This window comes from Triturus cristatus, chromosome 9 (genome assembly GCF_964204655.1).
Source record: "Triturus cristatus chromosome 9, aTriCri1.1, whole genome shotgun sequence".
Taxonomy (NCBI): Eukaryota; Metazoa; Chordata; class Amphibia; order Caudata; family Salamandridae; genus Triturus; species Triturus cristatus.
In genome coordinates this window covers 1,032,963,439-1,032,991,406 of record NC_140592.1, presented here as the reverse complement: position 1 = coordinate 1,032,991,406, position 27,968 = coordinate 1,032,963,439, and the positions used below count along the sequence as shown (strand labels likewise).

At 45.9% G+C, this 27,968-nt stretch overlaps 1 protein-coding gene across 1 annotated transcript in view; it reads right to left on the bottom strand.

Annotated features, from left to right (window-relative positions):
• The window catches only part of FAM161B (FAM161 centrosomal protein B), a 120,448-nt gene that overhangs the window by 12,794 nt on the left and 79,686 nt on the right, over positions 1-27,968 (bottom strand). The window contains exons 6-8 of the mRNA XM_085626783.1: positions 25,356-25,523; positions 19,964-20,063; positions 18,389-18,534 (exon numbers count right to left, since the gene is read on the bottom strand). Coding sequence (XP_085482909.1) covers positions 18,389-18,534; positions 19,964-20,063; positions 25,356-25,523 — 414 coding nt within the window. The remainder of the gene's footprint in view (positions 1-18,388; positions 18,535-19,963; positions 20,064-25,355; positions 25,524-27,968) is intronic.

The following is a 27,968-nucleotide window of genomic DNA, read 5'->3' as shown; positions in this document are numbered from 1 at the left end:
TTGGTCATGCCCAGCAACACCATTTTGGGATCTTCTTGCAATGGAACCTCTAGCACTTTACCTAGTTCTCCCAGGATCCCTCGCCAATATGTCTGAATCTGTGGGCAGTTCCAGAGTATGTGATAGAAATCCCCCCCTCCCTTCCGCACCTCAGACAGGTTGTGTCCCCTATCTTCCCCATTTTGTATAATCGTATTCTGTCAAAGTAGGTCCTATGCAGGATATTAAATTGTATCAGCCGCAGCCGAGACTTAATCGCCACTTCTCGTGGATGCATGAGCACTGTGTTCCAATCCACTTCATCCATCTCACCCACTTCTTTCTCCCAGGTGTCTCTAAGCGTCCCCAGAGTGTCGGGCATGTTGTTCATGAGGGTCCGATATGTGAGGGACACCGCTTTCTCTATCATGTGTTCCTGTAATAGATGCCCCTCCAGGGGTGCGTATTCCGGGAGTGAGGCCGTCTGCAGCCCTCCCGCCCTTCATGCATGCGTCAGCTGAGCATATTTGTAGTATTGCGTGGGGAGTAGGCCAAATTCCGTCTTAAGTACCGAGAATGACTTCAGTTCCCCCCATACTAGCACGTCCCCTAATGTCGAAATCCCTATGGTGTCCCATTGTTTGAACCCTTTCAACTTATTCAGTTCCGGTAACCACGCGCAGTGCCACAAAGGCGTTTGTCTAGTAAGTTTCTGATCCCATCCAATCACCCGGTTCGCCCTTTTCCATATTGCCAGGGTGAGTCTAGTTGCCGTTAATAGCCGCCCGCACCTTTACCACCATAGAGGTAGTGGTTGTATGAGTGTGTGCTCATGGCGAATCGTTCTAAAGCATATGTTGGTTGTGTGGCTGGGACATGGAACCAGTCGTTAATGGATACTAGGTGTTCCGCCCAGTAGTAGGTTTAAACGTTAGGAAGTGAGATCCGCCCGCTATATTGGTGTCTCTGCAGGGTCTTTAGCGCTACCCTGGGTTGCTTGCCTAACCAAAGGAAGCTACGGACCTCTGAGTCGATCTCCCGGAAAACCCCTCTGGGGACTGGATAGTATTCATTTTGGAATGCGTACAGGAACTTGGGCAGCGTCATCATCTTAAACATGGCTGCGCGCCCCAGGATAGTAAGCGGCAGCTGTCGCCATCTGTTCGCGTCCTCTATGAAGTTGTTGAAAACCCTTCCTATATTCCTGTCATAGGAGACTTTCCGGTCAAGCGTTAGAAACACTCCAATATAATGAAACATTTCTTTCGTTGTCTGGAGCCTGCCCGGAAGACACGGCCATTGCTCTCGCCCCTTCGGATCGTACAGTACCGACTTGTGCCAGTTAACCCTGTATCCCGAGTGGGCCCCGTACCGCTCCAGCTCCGAAAAGATTATCGGGATCGTTGTCGACGGGTGGGTAACATAGATAAGGACATCATCCGCATACAGGGATATTTTTTCCTCTATCTCGTCCTGCGGTCCCTTTCGAAAACCCCCAATCTCTGGGTGTTGCCTGACTACTGCCGCCAGTACCTCTATGGTCATTGTGAAAAGCAGGGGGGACAAGGGGCACCCCTGCCGTGTGCCCCTGCAGATAGGGAAATCCCCGGAGGTGACCCCATTTACTCTCACTCGCGCTCTTGGAACCGTATACAACAGTCGTATCCATTGGCGGAAGACGGGTCCGAAGCCCATGCGTCCCAGGACCCCCTCCAGAAAGGGCCAATGCACCGCATCGAATGCCTTCTCTGCGTCCAGTGAAAGAAACCAGTGGGGGTCCTGCCGTCCACTCAACTCCTGCAACCAGTTATGCGTTCTCCGTAGATTAAGTCTCGTCGCTCTGCTTGGGAGAAAGCCCGTCTGGTCCAAGTGGGCCAATCCCGGAAGCACCTTCCGCAGCCTGAGGGCCAGCACCATCGCCAATAGTTTCACTTCAGTGTTAAGAAGGGAGATCGGGCGGTATGAGGTGCATTCCTCCGGCCGCCTCCCCTCCTTAAAGATCGGGATGATCGTGGCCAACCGCAGGTCCGGGGGGAGGCTCCCCTCTTCTCTCGCTCCCTCAAAGAGCGCCAGCAAATGGCGAGCCAGAAGGTCCGCCGTCCTTTTAAATAATTCCGCCGGAAACCCGTTCGGGCCCGGTGCCTTCCCCACCCGAAGCCTGGTCAGTGCCTTTTTGACCTCGTCTAACGTGAGGGGAGCCTCCAGCTCTTTGAGGTCCCCAGCTGTGAGCACTGGTAGGTCCAGATCTGCCATGTACGTCAGTGCGTCTTCTTGCGTGCCCAGGTCCCGTGCCGCATAAAATGCCCTAAAGTGTGCCGCGAACGCCTCCGAGATCTGAGCATCGGAACGCACCAGGTTCCCCTGTGCATCTCTCACCTGCTCTATCCACCTCGTGTCCCTCTCCTTTCTACTTAACCACGCCAGCAAATTGCCCGACTTGTCTCCAACGTCATATAGACAGTGCAGCGTCGCCATCGCCTGTTTTTTGGCTTCCCACGTGGCGAGATCCCTGTATTGCCGTTGAACGTCTAGTAACTGACGGAGTGTCCCACGTGCCTGACTAATGTGATATTCTCTCTCTAGCTGTAATATGTGGCGTTCCAGTGTCAGCAATTCCCTCTGCATTTCCCTATTCTCTTCTGCAATCCTATCCTGGACCCTACCCCTCATGACCGCCTTCATGGACTCCCAGAGGGTCACAGGCCACGACACCGAGCCCTCATTTTCGGCTAAGCAGACTTTAACATCTGCTCGTATGCCCCTCAGCACCTTTGAGTTCTGCAGGTCCCACGCTGATACCCTCCAGTGCCCCTGTCCTTGTCTCCGGTTTCCTATTTTCACCACAAGGGGGGAGTGATCCGATAAACCCCTCGCTTTATACTCGGCTAAATCCCCCCCCGCCAGCATGTGTCGAGCCATGAAGATTTAGTCCAGTCTGGAGTACACCTTGTGGGCACCAGAGAAAAAAGAATATTCTCGCCTTTCCGGGTGTAACCATCTCCAAAGATCCGTCAAACCTATAGCCTCAATCATGTCGGCAAGGGCAGTCGGGGGCGGGTCACTCCCCCTTTCTCCCATTCTGTCAAGCGTCAGGGCCATCACGTCATTGAAGTCGCCCCCAAGCACCTGCACAGTGTCTGACGTATCGAGCAGTATTTCCGTGACCCCTTTCAACGTGGCTGCCTGGAGTTTAGGTGGTGCATAGGCAGACACTATTGTGTATTCTTTCCTTCGCCACATGCCCCGGACACCCACATATGTCCCCAGCGAGTCCGTCCACGTCTGTGACACCCTAAACGGATGTGTTTTCCTTATCAGGATTGCCACTCCCCTCGAACCTTTAGTGAATCCCGCATGTGCTAGAACCCTGTAATGTCCTCGTGCTAGGAATCCACAATTACTCCCCAGAAGGTGTGTTTCTTGCAATAACGCAAAGTCTGGGCCTAGCTTCTTAATGTATGCGTTTACCAGGCCTCGTTTGATTATGCTACCCAGCCCATTGACGTTCCACGTTAGGATCGAGAGCCCTTCCCGGTCCAGTTCCTGAGTTACCTGGGCGTCAGGCATTGCGTCTCCATCTGTGATGAGTGGTGTGATGGCTCCCTGTTGGCGGTGAGGCCCCGTGTTGTGTCGTGTGTGCCTTCATTGACCTGTCTCCGTCCCTTTCCCACCCTATCCCCACCAACAAGCCCTCCCCCCCCCAACTCCCAAACCCCCAAACTGCGAACCCCCATCACTCCCCTATACCTCCCCCCCCCCTTCAGTCCCAATTTCCACGGAAACAGGACCGCTGGCGGAGTAGGCCTGTCGCCCTCCCTTGCAATCCCCCCTGTAGTCAACCTATCGTGTACTCTCTATGTGGTCAGTACTAAAACATTCCTGATCCACCTAGCCCCAGAACACAAGTACAGTGGTGAAAAGAGGAGAAACAAACAAAGAATAAAAAGGGGGGGTGTAACCACTTGCGTGCTCCATCGGTTGTAGGCTGCAATCTTTACAGTTCAGTCTGTCTGCACTCAAGAGTGGGAGTCTTGGGTGTCTGGTCTCCAGTCCTCCGCGTGACCCGTTGTGTCTCGCTCTAGGTCACGGATCGCTGCTTCCAGCGGGTGCATGGAGCTCTTCTCCGCCTCTCCCTTCTCAGATGCGTGTCCATCTATATCGTCTTCCTCCTCAGAGCTTCCGGTTCCCGCCAAACAGCTAAATCTAGATCCCGGCATCTTAGTCCCTCCAGGTGACAGGGAGTCCTGCTTTCGGCGTCTCGGCGAGCCACTATCCGGGTATGGCGTCTTTTGCGACCTCTTCCCATTTCTCTGCCTTGTCGGTCCCCGGGTCTGTGATGTCGCCGATGCCTTGGGCCGTGCGCCAGTGCCGGCCGGTCGCTCTCGACCGTCACCTCGTTCGGATCTCTGTCTACGGAGTGTGGATCGGTCCTCCAGCCACTGCCAGGCCTCTTCGGGGTGTGTGAAGAAATGGGTTCTGCCATCATATATCACCTTGAGCTTCGCCGGGAAGAGCAGCATGTATATAATGCGTAGGTCTTTTAGTTTCGCTTTGACCGCATCGAAGGCGCGTCTCTGTTTTTGTACCTCTTGGCTGTAGTCCGGGAAGATCATAATGTTTGTATTTTCGTGGCGTATCTCTCCCATTTTCCGAGCCTCTCGCAATATCAGATCCCGGTCCGCAAAGTTGAGGAAACGTGTGATGACAGGGCGTGGTCGTGCGCCCACCGGCGGCTTCACCAGTAATGCCCTATGGGCCCGCTCAATCACGAAACAGTTTGAGAACTGGGTCTTTGGGAAGGTGCTCTTCAACCAGTTATATAGGTACGTCGCCATGTCCGTCCCTTCGATTCCCTCTCTAAATCCCACGAATCGCAGGTTGTTGAGTCTCGCCCTGTTTTCTGCGTCATCCACCTTCCATAGCAATTGTCTGTGCGAGGCCTATAGTTCCACCATGTCCTTCCGCAGATGGGTGAGGGTATCTTCCGCTTCACTTATCCGGGTTTCTGCCGTCTGCACCCTCTCCGACAAGTTACGGAAGTCCTGCCTCAGCAGTGTCACTTCGGAGCCAACCTCTCCAATCTTGACCTCCAGCGCTGCCCTCGACTCGTGGATGTCAGTCCTGGAAGCTTGTATGGCGTCCATCAGCATTTCCGTGTCCGAGCGGGGGGCCGGGGGCCGAGGTGCCGCCCCTGTTTGCGTTCGAGTACGCGCATAGTCATCCATGCTCTTCACCAGCTGTCTCCGCTCTCCGCAGTACACCGCCGCAGCGTCACCTCAGTATCGGCCCCGACTTTTTGGGCGCCGCTGTCCTCCGTGGGCTGGGCTGTGTGGGGCTTGGCTGCCTTGGGGTTAACTACCCCGGTAGAGCGTTTTTGGGCTGCCCTCTGTGGCCTAGTCTCCGTGACTGGCGTTACGGGGCCACACTCCGATTGCCGAATCCTCCTCTGCGTGTGTCCGCCTGCCTGATGCCCTTCGCGGGTACGATGCCGCCGGTGTGGCGCGTTGTGGTCGGGCGGCTATTGCTGCCGTGTATGCGTTAGGTAGGGGCCCCCCTCCGTGGCCAAATCCCGGCGGCGGTGGTGCGGCAGTGGTATATATCCCTCCAATCCTCTTTGCACCTTCCCCCGCTGTGGCGCTTCCACCACTGCCACTCCCCGTGCCGGTCCACCTTCCCGCTCTCCGACTCTCTGGAGGGTGGTGGGGGGGGGGGTCCGTTCTCTGGCCACTAACCGGGGTGGAAGGTCCGGGTCCTCGACTCAGCCACCACGAGGGGAGAGACATCCAGGGCCCCACGTTCTCCACACTTACCACCAGTCAGGCTCTACCTTCTCTCGGGCCTGCTGCAGCCTGCGCCCGTCGTGGGAGGTGCCGCCCATCTTCCCCAGATGACCACCGGTCGCACCCCAGGACGGCTCTTCCGTGTGGCGGACGTCTTACCGGCGTCCCTCTACTGTCAAGCCGGGTCTCTCAGTGCTTACCGTTGCTGCGGGCCCTGGCCGTCCTTCGCGCGCGGCCGCGCAGAGGGTAGGCGACGATCACCCTCGTCTCCCCAATCCAGGCCGTCGCCGCTTACTGTGTGTTTGCGGGGGTTTCGGCGGCCCCTTGTCTTTCCACTCGATGCGTCCAGGCGGCCCCCCGTCTCCCTACTCCACACTCCACTCGGCTGCTTTGCAGGCTGCTAGCGCTCAGAGACCGGCCGCCATCTTGCTGCCCCTCGGCCTCGCCGCCTGCCTTTCAGCGCCTCGCGATCCCGGGGTTCCTGTCGCCGCACACGTCTTCTCCCAGACTCTGTGTCTGTCGCAAATCTGGTGCCGTGGCAATCCCTTCTCCTCGGGACTGCCGGACACGTTATTAACGCCGGATTTGGAGCAGCTCAACCGGAGCTAACGCGGAGCACGTCTTACTCGGCCATGTTGCTGGCCACGCCCCATCATGGTACATATTAGAGTCCCTACCTGTGATGAGAGTCTGCTGAGGCACTTCAGCAATGAATTCTTCTCTTAACTATCAGTGAAGTCTTAAAGTTATAAACACTGAATATAAAGAATGATGTCCAGAGCACTTTACAACATATACATTTTTTTTTTATAAGAAGTTTTTTGTTTTTCTAAATATAAGCCCTTTTTAGGTCAAGCCTAGGCAGCGCTTGAGTCGTCTCTCTGAGCCATGTTGTATATACTTTGTGGGCTTACAGCAAACCCATTGCTTTTCCTTTGTTTCTTTGGGTGTCCTTTAAAAAGGCTTGCATTTAAGGGGCTAATCATTCCTTTTTGTCCTTCCTTTCCATGGGCTGGTCCCACACATAGAACACCGCCCCATTATTTGTAGACTTACACTTGTCCCATTTAAGAAATGTTTTGGGACTACTTTTTTCTTAGATTAAGAGCGCTTTTCACGGGCGCTCATGTTTTCACTCGCTCCCTTGTCTGCACGCGCACTAATGCATGCAAAGCCGTAGTTGTCTTATCACTGGCTGTGCAGGCTCAAAGCCATACCCTCTGCTCTCTCAGCCACTGCACAGTTGCAGCCTTCTTTCCTCAGGCAGGCTCACTCTGCTCCCATTCACACGCCGCTCTGGCCTTGCGCTGCCCCACATTCCCCCTGATAAACGCATGCGCAGTCTGCTGCCGGGGGATGTGAAACTATTCTGCTCCCTTGCGGGTGTGGTAAAGTGCACTGTAGTCGCCACAGTGAGGTCGGGCAAGCCACAAGGTACCACCTTATATATGTGTGACAACAATAATTTATGTCTGCTTATAACTAGGTTTTTGTAAATAACATTACCACATTGTTTTTAATTAATTTACAGATTATCTGACACGGGTAGTTGTTCAATTCTTTTGACACCATTCCAGCATGGTAGCACCTTTATTTTAAAGCTTTAGAGCGTGTATTTGGATAAATTATTTGTACGTCACCAGCATCAATTAAACTGACCATCATTACACTCCAGGAGACACAATGGCAGAAAGGGAGGATGAGGGGGCACAGATGCGACATTTCTTGGACCTTTGGGAGATTAAGCGGAGTTCTCCACCTCTGTACACTTTTGGCTCCTAAAAACAAGGAATGCCGTTCTGCATGTTGGGGAATTAACTTCCAAATGGAACGCCAGAGCGGACAACATTAGTGACATCTTTGCAACTCCTGGCAAAACACAAACCAGTCAGAGGTAAAACCACACCGGCGAGTTCTATCATGCTGTAATGTTTTTATGAATGAATAGAGAGGGTCTGACATAGTGTGTCTTACCATGTTTCCTTTAACAATAGGACAAAGACAAGAGCTTTCACATGGATACGCTCTGTGAATCAATATAGTACAGGTCAGATTATTGATTCAAGCATGCCTTCTATTATCGATCAGTATGACATCATAACCAGTGGGATGCGGGAACCCCACTTTGCATTCAATTGGTTCACTTGTATATTTTTTGAAGAAAAACACACACCACTTGCATGAGGGTTTCCTATTAACATACTAAATTTGCACTCACTGAGAGGGGCTCACATTTCTCAACGCCTGGTGTCAAACAGCAAAGCCAATCCAAGACCTATTGGCATTGCCAATGCTTGTAACTGGTCTACAAGTAGGCTGTATTGAACACATTTCATCTATTTGTTGTAAAAATACATTAAAATGTAAAGTCACTTGTGCAAAATTAGCTGCCCATATAAACTTTCCTGAGTTATTTGAAAAGGAAAAGGTCAATAAAGGCCAGATATGCAGCAGCTCACTAGAGCAGAAATTGGACACAGCATCACTAAGCCAGGAACTATAATATCCTTCAACTTGTATTGCCAATTGCTTTTTTCTGTCTCATTTGTCGTTTAGAAATTCAGTTTCCTGGTAAATCTTTTCACAAAAACTAGATGTGTTTTATAGACAGAAGCTTACTTTTTTTCTCTTCAAAAGGCTGTTTTTCAGGAGGTTATCTTTCCTCCAGGGAAATGATGGAACATGTTAACTTTTTTTGTAAAGTGCACCTCCTGTTTGTGGATGAGATAAATTGGGGGTAGAATGCAGATAAAGATACCAGTGTCCCAGGCATGGTCTGAAGTCTGGACTTACACAGTCAAGAGTATGAGCTTTGGCCAAAACATGCCCAAAAGAACAGAAACCCTCCAGCTCTCTGAGAGGCGTCGTCAGAGTAAGCCTGCAATAACCTATTACTCCAGCAGGACCCCCGAGACACCATTACACAATTCCTTATCATTTCCATCTGTATTCATCCATACTTATTTTTTGCTAATGTTATCTGTATTTATCTATATTTATTTTGGGTTTTGTGAACAAATTAAGTTGAAACTAGTATACTTCTACAGTTATGTAACTGATAAAAGTGCAATCGTGCTTGAATGCCTGATATGAACACCTAAAGATTATAAATCAATACACTAATATCAAAACGTGACCATTTTAGTATCAAGGTTGTATGTATCTATTTAAACCCCTTACTTGTCAATCTCCACATCTATTGGCCTGGCAGTCATGACTGACCGGATTTAGAATCACTCCCCCCCCCCCCCCCAAAAAAAGAAAATCACATTTCCGTTTTTATCCACATTTAAAAATGAATACAGGCAGTAAAATACATGGTTTTCATTTCTATTTATCTGTATAAATCAATAAAATCGGAAATTTAATTATAATGGGGCGAGCGAGATAAGTGTGATGAGGAGGTTCTGGGGAGAAGAATGGAAGAGAACGACTACACAATATAATGAGTATACCTTTTAAACAGAAACTTTCCATACTGGGACACTTGCGCACCAGTGTCAAAATCAACATTTCCATAAAAGTTATTATTATTTTTAACATGACCACCTTCCTTGATGTCTTAGCCAAGGGCCTTGGGGGTCCAAGCTTAATTTCCCAATTAGTGGCTCCTCCAACATCTTTGGTTGTCTTTGAAACCTCAGAACCACAAGCACCACTCAGCTCTCCACATTCATTGATCCAGGAGTTTTTTTGTTTTTTTTATCTACATTGGAAATATTTCTGAAACAACTAAATCTGCTGCACAAAGCTACTCAAATGATCTAAACCTTCTCACAGGTACTTGCTCTCTCCACTATAATGGATACTGGATGAGGATTCCACTTTGATGCGCGCCCAGATTCTGTCATAGTGGAGGCAGCTTGTAAAATGAATTCATCTGCTCCTTTGGCTTCACTACTACAAGATAAGGAGAGCACGCAGCTAGAAGCTATGGGAAGAAATGCGTGTAGATCAGTAGCAAAATCTGTGAAAGGTCAAGGCAATACCACAATGATGTTACAAAATGTCCATTCAGTGGTTCACAGATGAGATGCACCAAGACAATACTTTCAGGAGTTTCTGAATGAGAAGGTTTTAATCTTAGTGTGTCACCTAATTGTTTAGACTTGGCAGCCCATGAAAGGTTTCACTGGTTGGCATTAAAGAGATCTTCCTGGCGTTGCCTTAAAAGGACTTCTACCTGATGCTCAAAGAAAATATGATTAATGTACTTTTGTCAGATACCTTGCTTATTGGTCTACATACTAAGGAGAAAACACATGGTTTGGAAACAGTTCGATGGATTGGGGAAGGAAATCCCAAAATTCACATTAGAGATGCCAAGAGGAAAGCAACCGGGCAATGTCAACAAACTTGGCCAATGCAGTCTTAATAACAGTGAAAAACATTCAGCAGCAAGGTGGAAAACAACCATCTTCAGCAGCAAGGAAGCTCCCTGCTACTAGGAAACAATTATTCCCTCTTTAGTTACCCACTTTGGTAGGGTAGCATCTCCCATCCTGTTCCAGGAAAAGAAAAGATAGATGGGTGAAAAATACTGGCAATATCATGGTTTCAAGCAGTCTCCTACTACTGTTCCATAGAGGAAGATGCCCGTCCCATCAGGACTATCTTCGAGCAGAAATGAAAGTTCTGTCATTTCTGCTACAGAAATGGGAAGCAGAATTATTTTCTTTGAATCTGAAGAAGGAGCCTGTTTTTTTTGTTTTTTAAAATGACCAAACAAGAAGTAAGACTATTTTTTGATAACAACAAACAAGGGGTACAGGACCAAGAGACCAGTTCTTCGAGGCAGAAACTGGTGGTGGCATGTAGCGAGGAATCTCTAGATCAATGGCTACGCCTTTCAGGTATCAGTCATTGAAACAGCCCACTCAGCAGAATACTTCAGTGGGTCTTGAACTACAAGGTTTTAGCTAATGTATTTTTCGTAATGGGGTTTTCCTCAATTAAATAGCTTTGCAAGCTCAGGAAACAAATGGCCCATACATTGCCTGCAGATTCCACAAACTAGGGATAACATATTCTACATCTGGTGAGATCAAAAAAACATCAGCCAATCCACATCCAAGAACCAGCCATGTCATTTTGCCATCATTTGGCAAAGTCAGGACAGCAGTTCCCTTCTATTAAGTTACACCTCCTGCTATTGTATCCTACAGAAACAGCCATTTCCAAGTTCTGCTTTTTTGTTGTTTTACACTTCAAGTATTAAATGTAGGTTATTAAAAAGGTCTTCCTCCTGCAGAGGCCCTTCCTTCCATGGGACCATAGGCAGCTTTCACACAAATATGGTAGTCAAATAGAGACCCACCTGGCATTCTTGCCCACGTTGGCGTCTGACTGTGACATACACCTGACTGTCTCTTTGACGCACACACATAGGAGATGCAAGGATGCTGTGCTTCTATTTAGATAAAGCTAAGGGAGTTATGAAATCGAAAGAACTATTTGTGATTTAGTTTGCCAGTCAAACAGGTTTAGCTTCATCCAGGTAATTGCTTTTCAGATGGATTGTGTACTGTATAGCCTTTTGCAACCAAAAAGAGAACAGGCTTTTGCCTAAAAAAACACTGCACATTCCACAAGGGGAAAACCTAGCACAATAGTTAAAATAGTCATATAGCGGACATTTGAAGGGCAGCAATTTGGAGATCCATTCATACATGTACCAAATGCAACGGTTTGGATTTCGACTACAGCAAACAAACCATATTCGGGCACAGACCAAACCAAGATAATTGCCTGATGTCCAAGGCGCCAGAAAAGCTCCTTTCCATAAAGGGTCCATGAAATCGCAGTTCTCCATTTCTTAGACCTCATAATGCCCCATAGCTCAAGGCGTCTCATGATGTTATATAGTCAAGAAGCTGTGAGGTCACCTAGGTCCAGGTCTCAGTGACAAGTCAGCATCAAAGGCACACAGTCAATGCTATTCAGTTATATCTGGACGTTCTGCTAGATGCCCTGTATGTTCCACAGTTCCTCATCACAAATCAGAAAGGAGATTAAGAACTGGTGGCAGCAATATGGGAACTACACAGCCTTTCAGTCTTCCGGTCCAAGTGCATTAAGACCATATTTTCATCTTTGAGTTGGGCATTTTATTTTTAATATGCACTTATTTCTGAGCCCCTTGATTGTCAAGGCCTCAGCAGAGTGTGTGATGTAGTCTGGTTCTTGAGTTCAGGTGTAACAGGAGACTTGCACTCTTCAGTGATTTACAGCACTTAGTACAACAGTCTTGCTTCTGATGTTATTTAAGCAAGGATACCTATAGCGTCTATCACACCTTTGTGGTCTTTTGAAAGAGGCAACCTCAGCTATTAATATACAAAGAACTCATGTTCTATAACAGTATGGAATAGCTTTTCCTCGTCTGATTCACTGACTCTGACAAGTCTTTTCCATTAAAGTTGATTTAGCTGCCAGGACACATGGAGATCATTTAGGGGTTGCCAGGGGTCACAGTTGTGACCCCCTAGCTTGTCCCATGCTACCCCTGCCTTTGTGACCGCTGGCCATCGAGGTGGCAAAATCAGTGCCAAGAACACACGGATGTCTCGCATTAGCAGAGTAAAGCTCTAACCTCGTTTTCTGCTCATTTTTATAACATTAATACTGAATAATAGTTTATTATTCACTATTAGTGTAATAAAAAGTGGAGCAACAAGATCTGGATCTTCACTGACATCTTGGATAAGAAAGATAAAATTGTGTTGTCCCGTTTACTAGTTGAGGGGTGGTGGGGGTGCCTGAAGAGTGTGGAGAGGGGGGCATGACGGGTGTTGTTCGTTATTTTAGACACAGTTTTTGGGGTGAGGGGTTTTTTTTTGTTTAACTTTGTTTTATTGAGTTTCAGGCATTTAAAGAGACACATTACAGACCCTATGCAGTCCCGTTTTTGATCAATTAAAGCCATACCCCTCCCCGGATCCAACCCATCCACCCCAAATCTATGCGGATCGAAACAAGAGTTCGTCAGTGAAGCAAGTGTCCAGAACTGCCAAACACAGGGCAAAGGTCCCTGCTAGATGAGCAATATACAATCTCAGAATAACAAAAAAAAAAAAAAAACCCTCCCCCAGAACCGGTGAGCCTTAGTCATATTGTGTTTGCATAGCGCACGTGAGGACCAAAGTGTGTCTACCCTTCGGAGGTTTCCCCTGGTTGCGGGATATCAGTGAGTCGCAGGAGGCGAAGATAGTTTGTTTTGAGAAATTGTACATACATTGAAACAAGGTGGCGAAACGATGAGGTGGCATACATCATGATATTGCGGGATCGACAGCAGTGGGGAGGGGGTAAGGGACCCGCTGCTAAATCAGACACATTGCATCACCACAATGGCTACATCTAATACAGGAATGTACTCTATCCTCTCCTGGAATGTGAATGGGATGGGGAACAAGGTTAAGAGGGGACTAGTGGCCGCATATATTTTAAAAGGTTGAAACCTGATGTCATTCTCCTACAAGAGACGCACCTGAAAGGCACTCAATGTGGGTTCATAGGCAGGGATGCTTATAAAACTATGGCCCACGCTGGATTCTCCACCGGGGCAAGGGGCGTGGCAATACTCATCAGGAAAAACCCGCCCTTTAGAGTAGAACGCACTTGGACGGATCCTAATGGCACATATGTTGCGATCAAAGGGATATGGAATAGAAGACACATCACTTTTATTAGTGTATATGCACCACCCAGCTCCAAAGGCAAACGATGGATAAGCTTGCAGCGATTTTATTAGAGGCCGGGTCAGATACGCACATTATAGGGGGAGACTTTAACGATGTAATGGACCCTACGAGTGACCGCACAACTGTCGTAACGGGGATGGGAAGCCGCCGAGGATAGCACTGGCGACGCTACAACGTAATCAATACAATGGCGGTATCTCCCTACCTGACCTTCGGGCATCTTACTGGCGGCCCACCTAGTTGTTGTGAATGAATGGCAGTACGCAGAGAGAGATCATCCCACGTACGTACTTGAACGCACGCAGTTTACCAAGCGCCCACACACACACTACATATATGGGGGAAGGGTGCTGCTCAACTCCTGACAGCGACACGGATTGTTATAACAGCCTGGAAACAGGCTGAGCGACAAATGAAATGGGATGGCCGAATCACTAGGGAAACCCCGCTTTGGGTAGGTAACATGTTACAAGAAATCACTAAACTACGTGGCTTCCAACAATGGGACTTACTAGGCATTTCACAAATTAAGGACATATTACACCGTAAAACAGCTGGTCACGTTCTCACACCTTCAGGCTGAATATGACATGAACAAGACTCAACACTACAAATACCTGCAGTTGACTCATGCATGGCGAGCGCAACACATAGACACCGCTGACGTTCCTGAGTATGCACCCCTGGAGGGGAGACTCCTGATGGGGGAGCTCGCGGAGAAGGCGGTTACCTGTTCATATAGGAAAATAATTAATAACAAGCCAGACACTTTACAGAAGCTGCGGGCGAAATGGGAGTCAGAGTTAGGTGAGATGGAAGACTTAGATTGGGAAATGGCGCTGATGCACCCAGGTGAGGTGGCCATTAAGTCCAGACTCCGACTGATACAATTAAAGTACTTGCACAGAGCGTACTTTGACAGGGCATGATTACACCGAATAGGGAGGGCGGAAACACCTGATTGTTTGCGCTGTAGGGCGCCGGCAGGTACATTCTTTCACACAGTGTGGGACTGCTCTCAGATACAGCAGTATTGGGCCACCCTCTTGAGAGAACTGGCAACTGTCCTGGGAGAGACGATCCGGCTCAATCCCCAGTTTATTCTGCTGGGGATATCCACAGAAATTGATCTCCCCAAACCAAAGTTAACCCTACTTCAATGAGGATTAGTGGTGGTGAAACGAGACCTGGCTAAGACGTGGGGGGGCAGTGGCGAACCCATCTCTGATTGAATGGAAAAAAGCATGGATATGTATATGTTAGGGAAAAAGACGACTTATAAGGCACGGGGTTGCCCAAAAACGTTTTGGAAAATATGGAAGCCATGGCTAGCACATTATGGACTTTCACTCTCTGATTCACAATGATCCCCTAAGGTGGGTGTACGGGTTGCAAAATAGGAAGTGGCCCATAACAATGTATGAGAATATGATACAGTTATTTGATTGTCCACTATTGTCGTTCATGTATGATGCTGACGTCGCACCTAGTTTGCTACTATACAATATTTCTATAATGTAATTAAGAAAATGTTAATAAACATATTTTTAAAAATTTCTTTTATATAGGTTGTGTGCTTGCATGTGGGTGAGAGCGTGTACATGTGTAAGCATGTATGTTTGTAAATGGGATTGTGGATGTGCATGAGTATCTCAAAATGAGTAAGTAAGTATAAGTGAGTCAGAGTGAGTGAGAGTGCGAATGAGTGATTCAGGGTGAGACAGTGCACGAGTAGGATGAAAATGAATGAGTGCAAGTCGGTGCTAATGATAGAATGAGTGTGAATAAGTGAATGTAAGCGAGCATGTGTTGTCTGCTGTTGGACATGGCATGCTTCTTGGCTTATAGAAGCACCCTTGACAAAATGTCGGCACTATAGGCAATACTTGCATATGAGATACCCACAGCAAAATGCTACTGCTGGCACTATGTATGTAACTTTTCTCATGGAGCACACCAGAAAAAATGCCAGCGCTGGCCTTCTGAAGGAAATTCTTGCCATAGTTGGCACCTTTGACAAATTGCTTGTGATGGCATATTGGATGAAATTCTTGGCATATGGGAAAACAACTGTGGAATGATCATGGGGCCATCCATGACAAAATACGGTCCTTGAAATATTAGAAGAACCTTTGACATAAGAGACCTCTATGGTGCAAGAGAAGCAGTATTTGGAACATTCTGGCACTGGCATTTTGTATGTAATGTTCGGGCAAAAGGGGCCACCATGGCAACATGCTGGCCCTAGTAATGGAGGTATTTAATGATATAGGTGGACACTCATGCTACATTTTAAAACCCTAATTGGGTAAACTCATGGGGACTGTCAGATTTCAGTAGCTTGGCACATCATGAAAGGACTTGAAAATTAAGTGAGTGTTTTTTTTAGAGCCTATGCTTTTTTAGGAAATTTATGTGAAAATTGTGCATCAAAACGCACTAAAGTCAATTTTTTCAATATTTTCTTACGGAAAAGAAAACCCCACCCTTCGTTCTCCCCTAGAAGAATATATAATATTAATTAAGCAATTATGTAACTTCAGCAATGTTAACTATTATAATGTCATCAGGATTAACGTTATGTGACATCACTTCTTGGGATGATGCAGGGTCAAAGGTCATATGATGTCACTTCCTGTGACATCGTTACGGTCAAAGGGTATATTATGTCACTTCCGCTACCCCAGGCATTTTGGTGAATCAACGTCCATGCTAGGACAGCGAGTTAAAGGACCCTTCCGGCATCACGGTTTCTCATCATTCCAAGATTGTAAGTGTTTAAATAATTTATGGAGGGAGCTTCACCTTCTGGTGAAGATATTCTACCCGCTATTAAGTTGAACATTGCTATTTGCACCCAAATGAGTCTTATCTTTAAAAACCCAGACATATATTTTATCTATGTTCCTTGTCATTCAAAGTATGTCATATTATTGACATTTGACAATTTGTAGGGACCTGTAGCTCTTGTGAAATCTTGGCGTATCCTTCCTGGTGGCCTTCACGTTGGTCTATAAATCTTTCTAATGTACATGTTTTTGATTTATACAGCTATAAGTACTCTTAAATTGAAGCAGGGTTGTCTGTGCACCTTTTGAGACGAATGATTAGCTGAAGATACCTTCACTGGTTCCTGGTCGTTTTTTTCTTTATCTAGTTCTCTGCGACTGAGCATGAGAATGAGCATTCATGGTGCCAAGGCAATATTAGCTGAGTTACAAAGTCACTATTGAGCAAAAGGTTTCGTTAATGAAATATGCTATAGCCTACCCAGGCTTCTTTGCAAAGCTCCACAAGCATTGGCATAGCCAATAGGTCTCGCCTTCGGGACCTTATAAGTGTTTAGCCATGCAACAGTTGCATAACTAAATACTCATAAGGTCCCAAAAGCGAGACCTATTGGCTATGTTAAGCGGCCGTGCGGCCGCGAATGTGAACGTAATCGCGGTAAAGCGCAGCCCGCGCACATGCACCGTAGCTCTAGGCTGGCCTGGTAGCACTTTTTGGAGCCCTCTCAATAAGTCTCGCCAGACCATCGCATGCACTGGGTCAGGCGAGACCTAAAAAGCAGATGGCTTATGGCGCTATTAGAAGTTGTTCCTTATGTCACAAAAAGGAACAAACAATTGGTTGGGACAGGACTCCATTGCTTTCCACAAGTGTAAGAAGCCGGTGCTTCCTTGTTTGACTTCAAGGCTGTGTCTCAGTTGCAATTTTAAAATAAAATCAAGTGACGTTCAGTATAAAAGGGAGCCAACCTTTTAATTTATTTTTTACCTTGACTTGTACCTCAGCCTTCTTGGGTAATTTTATAATTTTAGGTGTTCATGCCAGTGTGGCATATTTTTTCTGCTTCTAGTCCCTATGGCTCCCACGTCTCCTTTCAGAACAGACAAGTTTATTATTAAATATAAGAACTCAGGATGAATGCCAAAGACATGCTTAACTGCACTGCTAGGTCTCCCTCACAGGTAACTTCATGCAATTCATGAAGGACCTACCTTCCTCACCAAAGGAATCAATGTAATGGAGGTAGAATTGTCAGGTTTAGATGCTTCAGTTCGTTGGTAGAATGGAGAAAGTGATCTGCAGCCACTGCGCTGCTGTCTTTCCCCGTGGAGGTCCACGGTTGCCGTAAAGTGTCAGTGCAGATGACTGTTTCCTCTATGTGATGCTGTGTACCAGTGCACATGGTTTCCTTTCCTTTTCTCTTTTAAAAGGGGAGGGGACATTGTGGTCAGTAATGCGGCTTCATATGCTTGTAAAATGTAATATTTCAAAGGGGATACATCTTTTAATAGCACAGTAAAAATCAAATGAAAATGTTGCTTTAGGATAGGCCTTTCATGATGTACAATTGGAAAGAGTTATTCGTTCTGTTGAAAAAGCAATCTAGGCTAAGACAGAGGGAGATACTCAGTTTTTATGCCTTTAACGTAGATAGCCATGATTGAGAACCAGTGTTAGAAGTAAGTAACGATTTTCTTTTCTATTGTAGAGAAATAATAATGATGGGGAGGTGAGTAACAGATTAATGAAGGTATGTTAGCAAGTTATTTATGTTGTGTTTAATTTAGCTCTCAGCAAAAAGGCCCCATGTGGACTGGAACATGTACTGCTCGCACAGCAATCACATTTATATTCTGGCTCTTGATATGTCCTACAGTTTAAGTTTACAAAAATATAATTGTTTCCAATTTTGAGATTAGGTACGCCTTGACTGCTTGCCGCTGCTTAAATGTTGCCATCTGCCTTAAAATCATTATCCTTTCTGCATAATTTGTGCCACTCTTCATTTATATGTCAGTCTGTCTTTTGTCTTCAAACTTCTCAATTTGATATAAATCTACCTTGTGGTCATTTCATAGCAGTTCAACTACACAAGCTACCAGCAGTAAAATCACAACCCGGTCCTGTTCTGAGTACCTGTCATGCGATTCATCTCGGTCTTCAGGCTCCTCCTCACTGGTGTCAGGGGGAAGTGAACCTTTGTTCATCACAAAGTCTTCAGTGAGCCCTGCCTCTTGCAACGTGCTTCGGTACCGACGCTCCGCGTCCTTCCTTGCATCTCTCTAAAAACAGAAATCGGATGAAATATCAAACTCATAGACAGACTACTGTCCAGGATCGATGCACTGACAGGTCCCCCCTGAAAGAGATGCTCAGGAAGATTTTCACTAGTTAGATACGTCATTGTAGCTTGTATGTGTCCTTACCACTCTAAATGTCAACATTTTATGCATTTAGGAGAATGGATGCTTAATCTCTCTTGGCAGCAGTGCCATCTTAACGTGTGGGCACGCCGGGCAGTTGCCCAGAATTGTTTGTATTGATTAATCTGTGCTGTACAGCATGTTTTGTTTTTTTATGTCAACACTGATTTTGTTGGAGGTACCAAAAATATGTTTATTGTATTGATAATTGTCATTTTTATTCATGTGAGTGGTTGTGTAGGCAGGGCCCAGTGCACTGCTTTGCCCAAGGTCCTATAATGCTGTTAAGAGGACCCGGCTTGGCAGACATAGCTGTTCTGATTCACAGAATCTTCTCCTGTAGGTTTGTAGCTGCAGTGTCACACACATTTGGCCAGCACTGACTTTTCCATTACATGAAATGAAGTACAATTTCTAGCATTTTAAGAAAGAGACAAATAGTTTTTTCAGTCCAAAAGGACCATCTTGGCCATCCACTTTATTTCAGTGTGAGTTCTTTTCCATTACACTCTCTACTTAAATTATGTCATAGAATAGTAGTAACCCAAACCTTCCCAAGTGATTATTCGCCAGGAAATCTGTTGGACAATAGAAATAAGCTGTTGGCTATTCTCCATTTTGGGTGGACAAGGGACCCCCAGACAGGTGCAAACACAAAGAGTGAAAACGTATTCACTTCTAAAGCACAATGGGAGTGTAACTGGGGACAATCCAGCTGTAGGAAGTACAGCTGCATTCACCCACTCTAAGCATAAGAAGGTCTCTCAATGGAGAGCAATAAATCACTGCCCAGGTTAAAGGCTCAACAACATTTCACGCCGTGGCACTGAACAAACGAAATAATTAAATGTTGTGTTTTCAGTTCATTAGTGACAAATTGCTGATATTGGGAGGATCATTGTTATATGCTGGCACTGCAACACAAATAAAATGTACTAGATGAAAGGATATTATAGTTAATCTCTTTAAGTCGTAATGGCTATGAATGATCATCTACAGAATTACACCAATTGTCTCACTTTGCCTTCCACACCACCACTCACTTGGGCCTTGTGAGTTGTGTTACCGGTGTCTTGGTTCATATGTCCAGAAAGAAGAGGGTCATTTACAACTGGAATGTGGTAAGGGCTGATTCAAGGGAGGCGTGTCATTGTTAATAACAAAATCAATCCTCCTTACAAGATACCCATACTGGCAGAATATCCTAGAAATGAAACTCTGTGACCGATACAAATGGGTTCAATGTCACAACATAAAGCTAAGAGTAGCTCATTCACCCTTCTCCTACCTTTGTAATCTGCTCAAATAGAAACGGTCTGTCCTTCACCCTCTTGTTGATCTCTGCAAGCTCAGACTTGTATTCCTTTGTTCGCTTTTGATCGCTTCGCCTGAAAGAGAGTTTTCACTATGAGTGTGTTTGGGTCAAATCACTTGAAATAATTAAAAAGCAGCAACATTTACTGTACTTCACTCTTGCTGCATTTATCTCGTGGTTGCTTGCGTGCACTTTTGCATGACAGCAGGTACAGGCGCCTTTATGAAGGGTGTCTAGATCCGGTGCTGTGTGTCTTTAGGAGGGGTTCTGGTGGTATTCTTCAATATTGAGACCATCCCGCGGAAAGACCCTCTAGCCTGCCTGTGGGATGGTAACTGCTGATAATAAGATTAAATGTTCGCTCCCTTTCCAAGCACTGTGATAGGATCTTCAGTTTTATTGAGGCTCACACATTAGATGTTTTCTTGTAAGTGAAACCTGGATCAAAGATGCCTTTGGTCCAGATATTCACTAGTAACTCCTCTAAGGTATAGAATACTTCATCATGACCATCTGGGTCAAACAGGGGATGGAATTGCAGTCTTATTCGGGGATCACTTGAATGTATCACTGGGCTTAGTGACATTTCTAGAGGCTGTAACGCGGTCTTTCTCTCTGTCCCCCACTGCAAGCTCTACTATCTCGAGTATGCTGGTCTACAATCCACCTGGTAGCTCAATTCTATTCTCTCAAAATATTACAGTTTATATATCTAAATTGGTTTTAGGCTCAACAAAGCTTTTACTTTTAGGTGGCTTAATATCTGGAGTGTCTAACTCCTTAGTGTTCTTTCAATCTTCATGTGAAAAGGTGGGTCTCACTCATCTAGTTTCCATACCTACTTACTCTGCAGGGCACAATGTTGGACTACTTTATAATGGACTTAAAGGATTTGTCTTCATTGTTTTCAAGAGTCTTTGTATTGGCTTTAAAAGTTTTTCATAATTCAAGCTAAGACTTTATTAAACAAATATTTATATGTTATACCCTAAGTTCCTCTTCTGCCCACTTTTTCAAGATTTCTAAGATCTGAAAATATACCAAGAATGTAGGTAATTTGCCTTTGATGTTGCATAAAGTGGAACTTGCTCCCCTGTCATCTATGGAGTCAGACCAAGCTGACAGATTTTAAGAAACCACTTACATCCAGGCTGTTTACTCAAACTTTCTATTCGAATTCTGCTAGTGCAGGCACCCTCGATTAAACACACGCTTTATAAAGTCCATAAATAATTGTATACCTACCACCTTTCACATCAGCTCCTCACCCTCAACACTGAGGCATCCCTCAGGGAGTCCATCGTATTTCCTCTATTATTCAACATCTAGCTAGCCCCCCTTACCATATTCGATTGGAGCAATCAAGTTCATCTTTTACAACTATGCAGATGACATGCAAATCATTCTTAAAAGGATGGCCGGAAGATCTCTACAAATCAAAACTTGACCATTGCCTTCACGCTATTATTACATGGGTTATGGGTAGCTACCTAAAGCACACAACCACAAAAACAGAGATCGCTATCTGTGGACAATGGCAAAAATAAAAGCAAACCACCATGTAGCCCAAGGAACTCAAAGCCATCCAACAACATCATCGAAGTCCGAAGCCTAGGGGTAACCACGAATTCAAACCTATCCTTGACACCACTTCAACAATGTCACAAAGAACACCTTCAACACAATCAAAACACTGTTTCATCTCCCCATACCATAAATACCAGCAAAAGCTACAAGCTATCCTCACAATTGTAATCTTCAAGCTTTACTATACCAAAAGCCTATACATTGGTGCACCCAGTTTCATCATACACAAAACAACACTAAAATAAAAGGCTGCTGCAAGACTCCATCTCGGATTTCTTCTTTCTAGAGGACATGCACCTCCAGACCTGTAATTACTACACTGGCTGCAAGAAGAGCAATGCTCAATGCAGTCTGCATGGTCAACAGAACCGCCCAAGGAAAAGGACCACTGCCCCTATAAGTTAAAATCAGGAAATGCAAACGAAACGCAACTGCGCTTCTAGCAGATCACCTTACTAAAAGTAATACATAGGAAGCACTGCTTTTTTTTGTTTTTTAAACACATCTTTTAATTTTATTAACAATAGAAATTCATAAAAAACATAACTGAGAACTGTAAAATGATCCATCGTCATTATCATATACACTTTAGCCCACCCGGGCAATTGAGGGCCAGGCCTTCTGAGATGTTAACTCTGTATTCATTCCTGTGGTCCCATACTCTAGCCATATATTTTTGGGGGCAACCTTGGCCTTCATACACCACTTTCTCTGCTTGCATGCGCCAGTCCATGTCACACTTCCAGTCTCCCACCAGCGGTACCTGATCCACACCCCACAACCTAGCCATTTTCGCCACCGCCAACTCCAGGGCGTTCCACATCCACTCCATACGGAGCAAGTCTGTTTCCTCCCAAACATTCAAGAGACATCATTTCATCGAGGCTATGAGGGAGGCCCCACATACCTTACACAGACAGGCAGTAACTGCTACTCAGAAGCCTTGTAGTAGTAGGCAGTTCCAAATCATATGAAAAAAGGTGTGGGTGTGGCCTCCGCCTTTCCTGGCAATCTGCAGTTAAAGCCCTGCCCATTTTGGAAGATCTTCAATTTGACTAATCGGAAACCTGACTGCATGGCCACTTCCCTTGGGGTTGCAAGGGCCTCTGCTCATTCCTCTTCTTCCAGGTCACCCAGATTTACATCCCATCGCTCCCTCAATAGTGTCAGTGCATCCAGCATGTTTTTGTGTAGCTTATGTCAGCGGTTTTGCACGGCATGAGTGTTTGAAAAGTTTCAGCGCTCCGCCCATCATCAGGACAGGCCAATCAGGTCCCATTTATCAAAGCCTGGCAAGCGACCCAGTGTACCCAGTACCACTGTATACCATAGGGAGGTGGCCTGTGGAATCCTCCCTGTACAGCCCGTGTGACTGTATGCCAGAGGTTTACCACCGTCGCAGTGGGGCCATGAAGCTTAAGGTGTCGAGGAGTGCCATATAGAGCACCAAGATGTCCCCCAGTTTCCATCACGTGTCTATCCATCTGGAAGGTTCGTTCCTCTGTGCAGCAAAAAACCCATCCATTAAATGGCGGTCAGCTGTGCAGCCCAATAATAGGTCTGAATGTCTGGTTGTGCCACTCCCCCGTCATACCATATATCGTCAACATTGTTGCAATATCTGCGCAGGCCCCCATCCTAGGAGTAATCTACCCTACCACGTTCTTGATTTTCTTAAAATACAAATTATGGACAGGGTACGGTGAGTTCTGGAGGACATAGAGAAAACAGGGTGGGGACATTATTTTAAACAGTGCTGCTCTGCCCATGAGTGGAAGCTCTGTTTTCTTAATACAAGCCACCAAGCTCTGAAACCTGCTACCAGCCAAGATTCTAAGCATTCAGGAACATATACACTTTAGAGGACAGTTCAAAACATTGCTGTTTCCAAGATAACTACATCATCTCACAACCCTGGGATATAACACAGAATGATAATCACACCTTCAAAACAATCTACTGTTTCCAGCCCACAGATCTAAAAACAGCCCAACCAGCCCGCTACATTCTATAACCAGTTAAGTTAAGAAGGGCCGACTATGGTTAGCATGGGTATTATATAGTAATGTCAATTCATATATAACCCTTCTTGCCCACACTAATGCTAATACCAAAACACTCAGCGGTCGGAAGCCAATTGTAGCTAATATACATTTCCTAACTCCTGTTTACTGATTAATCCTCTTGCACACACAAAAGACTTATCTGCTATAGGTCTTATCCACCATCCAGTACTGTACCAGCCCATAAACAAGCCAGCACCAACTGATCAGACATGGAATAAATGAAGAGATCTGCAACATACTGCTGGCCAATCAGAAGACTCTAATCTAGTACACAACTGGGAGTCCTAACTACCTACATACATACATACATACATACATACATACATACTATGACTGTTTTTTTTTTACATTTCACAATATCATTCAGATATGAGATGACAGTAACATAGTTCATCTCAGCAGATCTCCCCACATCTCTCTTCAACCAGACCTTCTCAAGACCATAAACTTTAAACAAAATATCAGGTTACGGCAGTAACCAGCCAAGTAGACTATGATCATAAGAAATATCATAAAAGGACCTGCAGAGCTGCTCAAAGATGCCAGATTACTGAAAACCATAAGCTGAGTTTCTATCCTTCATACCTCTTCATCCACCACACTGCATCCAATAACAAAATAACCGCATCTCACTGATCATCACGCACAACAATGAAGTACTTCCCACAGAGGATCTAAAATAAAGTCAACCACCTTACAACCAAATACCCTACGCAGCATAGCTTGCTGCCTATGCATGAAAGTGCATCAGTTCCCCACATAAGGGTAGTAAGCATTATAGAACTGGTGCAATACAATATAAAAAATAAGCATGGTAAGCAGTAAGGGCAAAAAGGCCCCAGACCTTCAAGAGTCAGCTGAGGAATCTGGCAGGATATTTACAGTGCTGGTAAACTTGGATAACAAAGTTGATACACCTGGAAGAACTCTGATGTATGATACACACTGGCATCTGGCTGTGCCTCTAGATTAGGCCCTCCTTGAAGTAATGGAGTAGTTTCTGAATCTAAGTGCGACCAGGCAGGATAGCAGAAAGGGGCTTCAGGCGGAAAGGCATCACCTCTTCAGAGAGGCATCTGGTTCGACTCAGGGTGGAGAGGAAAATGTGTATTTTGCCTAGACTACAGTGACTCCCTCCTATCTCGAGAAGATAAAGACTACCTCGACATAAACTGTGGAACTACTAGTACTAGTCATGGACCACAGTAGCAGATGTTTTGCTAAAGCTGTTTTGTGGGCTATTACAGTTTAATGGGAGGTAGAGGGACATGGTTCACTACACATGTTGAAATAAACAAACAACTAGGGACTGCGCAAAATAGTGGGATTTACACATTGTGTATATTTAACTATTTTTATTGTGCTCAGGGTCGAGGACAAGGAAGGAAGCTTTTGTTATAGTTGAGTGCAGATACATGTGAAATTTGTAGGAAAGGGTTTCCTTTCTTAAAATTGTATTTAGCCATTTTTAACAAGAAGTACAGTCTTCTTATTTATGTTATAAACCGGTTTAAATAATACTGTATTTTATTTATGTATCTTACATTTGTATTTCATTTGTTTTAAAAACATACACACAATACTGAAATCGATGATAATGAATGCTGCATATTACACGTATAGCCAACCAGAGGTTTTCAGAGCAATAAATGCTCAGTTTTCAACAAACTCTAGCAGAAGAGTACATCATTTTTGTAAATCTCTATACAAACCAGTTTTCCTTCAGCTTGTCCTTAAAAACTTCCTGTAGAGGTTTGTGGGGATCAAGGACTTTTGCTCTTCTGGTCACCGATTTGTTCAATGCTTGAGATTTCTTCCGGTGGATATCCATCCATGAAGCTCGCTCGATCTCCTTGCCCTCCTTTTCTTGTAATGAGCACCTTTAGGGAAACAATAATGTATTCGATTAGACTTTAAGCATATTCAGGAATGCTGTTGCCAACCTTTTTTGTGTGGTTATTAAGCAGCCATAGGCCCATTGATGTGATTAACATTACCTTAAGTGATCATATGTAAAAAAGTAAACAGAACACCACAAATTTCATTTTTAAAATGTAGCTGTAAAATATACCATGGCTTACACGTGTGTATTGAAAATATGAAAATGTATAGGCATAAAAGTTTAATTTTTAAAACTACATTGTTGTAAAGCCAAACTATACTCCATCACTTTCCCTAACCATAACACCTTCCCTTAACCCTTTCCGTGCTCATGACGGAACCACTCCGTCATGAGCCACGGGTGCTGTGTGCTCATGACGGAGTGGTTCCGTCATGCTGCGGCCGTTGGCGGCCACTCCGCCCACGCGGCGCTAATTCCCCGCCTGTGCGGGCGATTAGCGCAGTGGGTGGAGACGTGACGGAACCACTCTGTCATGAGCACAGCTCACCCGTGACGTCACGAGCACAGCGCCACCGCAACTGCCCCCAAGCCCCCCCAGCGCCGCGGTGGAATTCCTGCCGCGGCGAAGGGGTTAACCTAATACAACCCTGATGTGAACCGAACCCCATCCCCAAACTCCTACCCCTATCTCCAACTCTTACCAAAACCGTGCACCATACCTTATTCTGAATCCTAAGCATAACCTGGCCTAAATCTTCTTCAAAACACCATCCCATGCATTTTTTACTTTTTCATAAAATTCAAACTTATTATAGTCTACATTTTACTCCACTTTTGCACTGCTCTCGTCATACAAGACTTTTTGGAATCAATACGATTCCAGAAGCCTCGTCCCAGCTCTGCCTTCAGCTTTCATTCGTGCGCGTCATTTGGCGTCACGAATTATGCCAAAGCCAGTGCAATGATTGCACTGATGGCATGCCAGTCATTCCTTGTTGCCACCCTGTCTCCTTTTAGGCACGGCCACAGGGATTGGATCGTTTACACTCTTTCCTTTAAAGGACTCAAAGCACTATTTTTTATTCACTTGCAGCACCGTCCACACGCTTGTAATGGCCGCTGACAGCCTCTCCTGCTTCAGCCCCCCACCCTCGCAAAATGTGGAATTCTGCTGCATCATCAACGCACCTTATCTCTCTGGTGTTTAGCTTTTTAAAGCAATCTATTCATGCATTCATTTGAGCATTATGATGAGCTGACGAGTATATTTCGTGTGAGGTGGGTTGGACTACAGAGGTATGTTTGAATGGTCCTAGTTAAGGATACAATGTTTATTTGTAATACATGTTCTGGTTTCCGGACATAAACCCAGTGGTCTTCGGGTAGTTAGCCAGGCCTTGGAAGAAACGTGGGCTCTCGTCACACAGGGAGTGCAGCGTCATCTTAGATCTTGCACGGCAAGGATGCAATGAGCCCCAGTGGGACACTCACTGCATAGAGGTGATGCAGACACACCACAGAATGAACACAAGGGCCTTTTGTGTACCCCGCATGTGTGTCTGTTGTGACTCCGGGCTTGTGCCCTGGTGCTGTGCACACGGAAGCAGGGCCGTGGGAAGCAGGGCTGCGGGAACAGAGCCGCCTGGAGGGTAATCGGCATTTGTGTACATTATCGTGACCCTCTGTCGGGCAGCAGCTCAGTGCTGTATTTAAAAATTGGAGGAGATGAGACCCCCTGATGTACACAAACTGGCTGTGCATCAAGAGGCAGAGAACCAGGTCAGCAGAGCTGCTCTAGAGCCTAAGAACCAGGTCAGCCGAGCTGCTGTAGAGTCAGAGAAACCAGGTCAGCAGAGCTGCTTTACAGGGAGAGAACCAGGTCAGCAGAGCTGCTTTAGAGCCAGAGAAACAGGTCAGCAGAGCTGCTCTAGAGCCTAAGACCAGGTCAGCAGAGCTGCTCTAGCACCAGAGAACCAGGTCAGCAGAGCTGCTGTAGAGCCAGAGAAACCAGCTCAGCAGAGCTGCTTTAGAGGGAGAGAACCAGGTCAGCAGAGGTGCTCCAGAGCCTAAGAACCAGGTCAGCACAGCTGCTCTAGAGCCAGAGAACCAGGTCAGCCGAGCTGCTGTAGAGCCAGAGAAACCAGGTCAGCTGAGCTGCTTTAGAGGGAGAAGACCAGGTCAGCAGAGCTGCTCTAGAGCCAGAGAACCAGGTCAGCAGAGCTGCTTTAGAGGGAGAGAAACAGGTCAGCAGAGCTGCTCTAGAGCCTAAGAATCAGGTCAGCACAGCTGCTCTAGAGCCAGAGAAACCAGGTCAGCAGAGCTGCTTTATAGGGAGAGAACCAGGTCAGCAGAGCTGCCCTAGAGCCAGAGAAACCAGGTCAGTAGAGCTGCTTTAGAGGGAGAGAACCGGGTCAGCAGAGCTGCTTTAGAGCCAGAGAACTAGGTCAGCAGAGCAGCTTTAGACCCAGAGAACCAGGTCAGC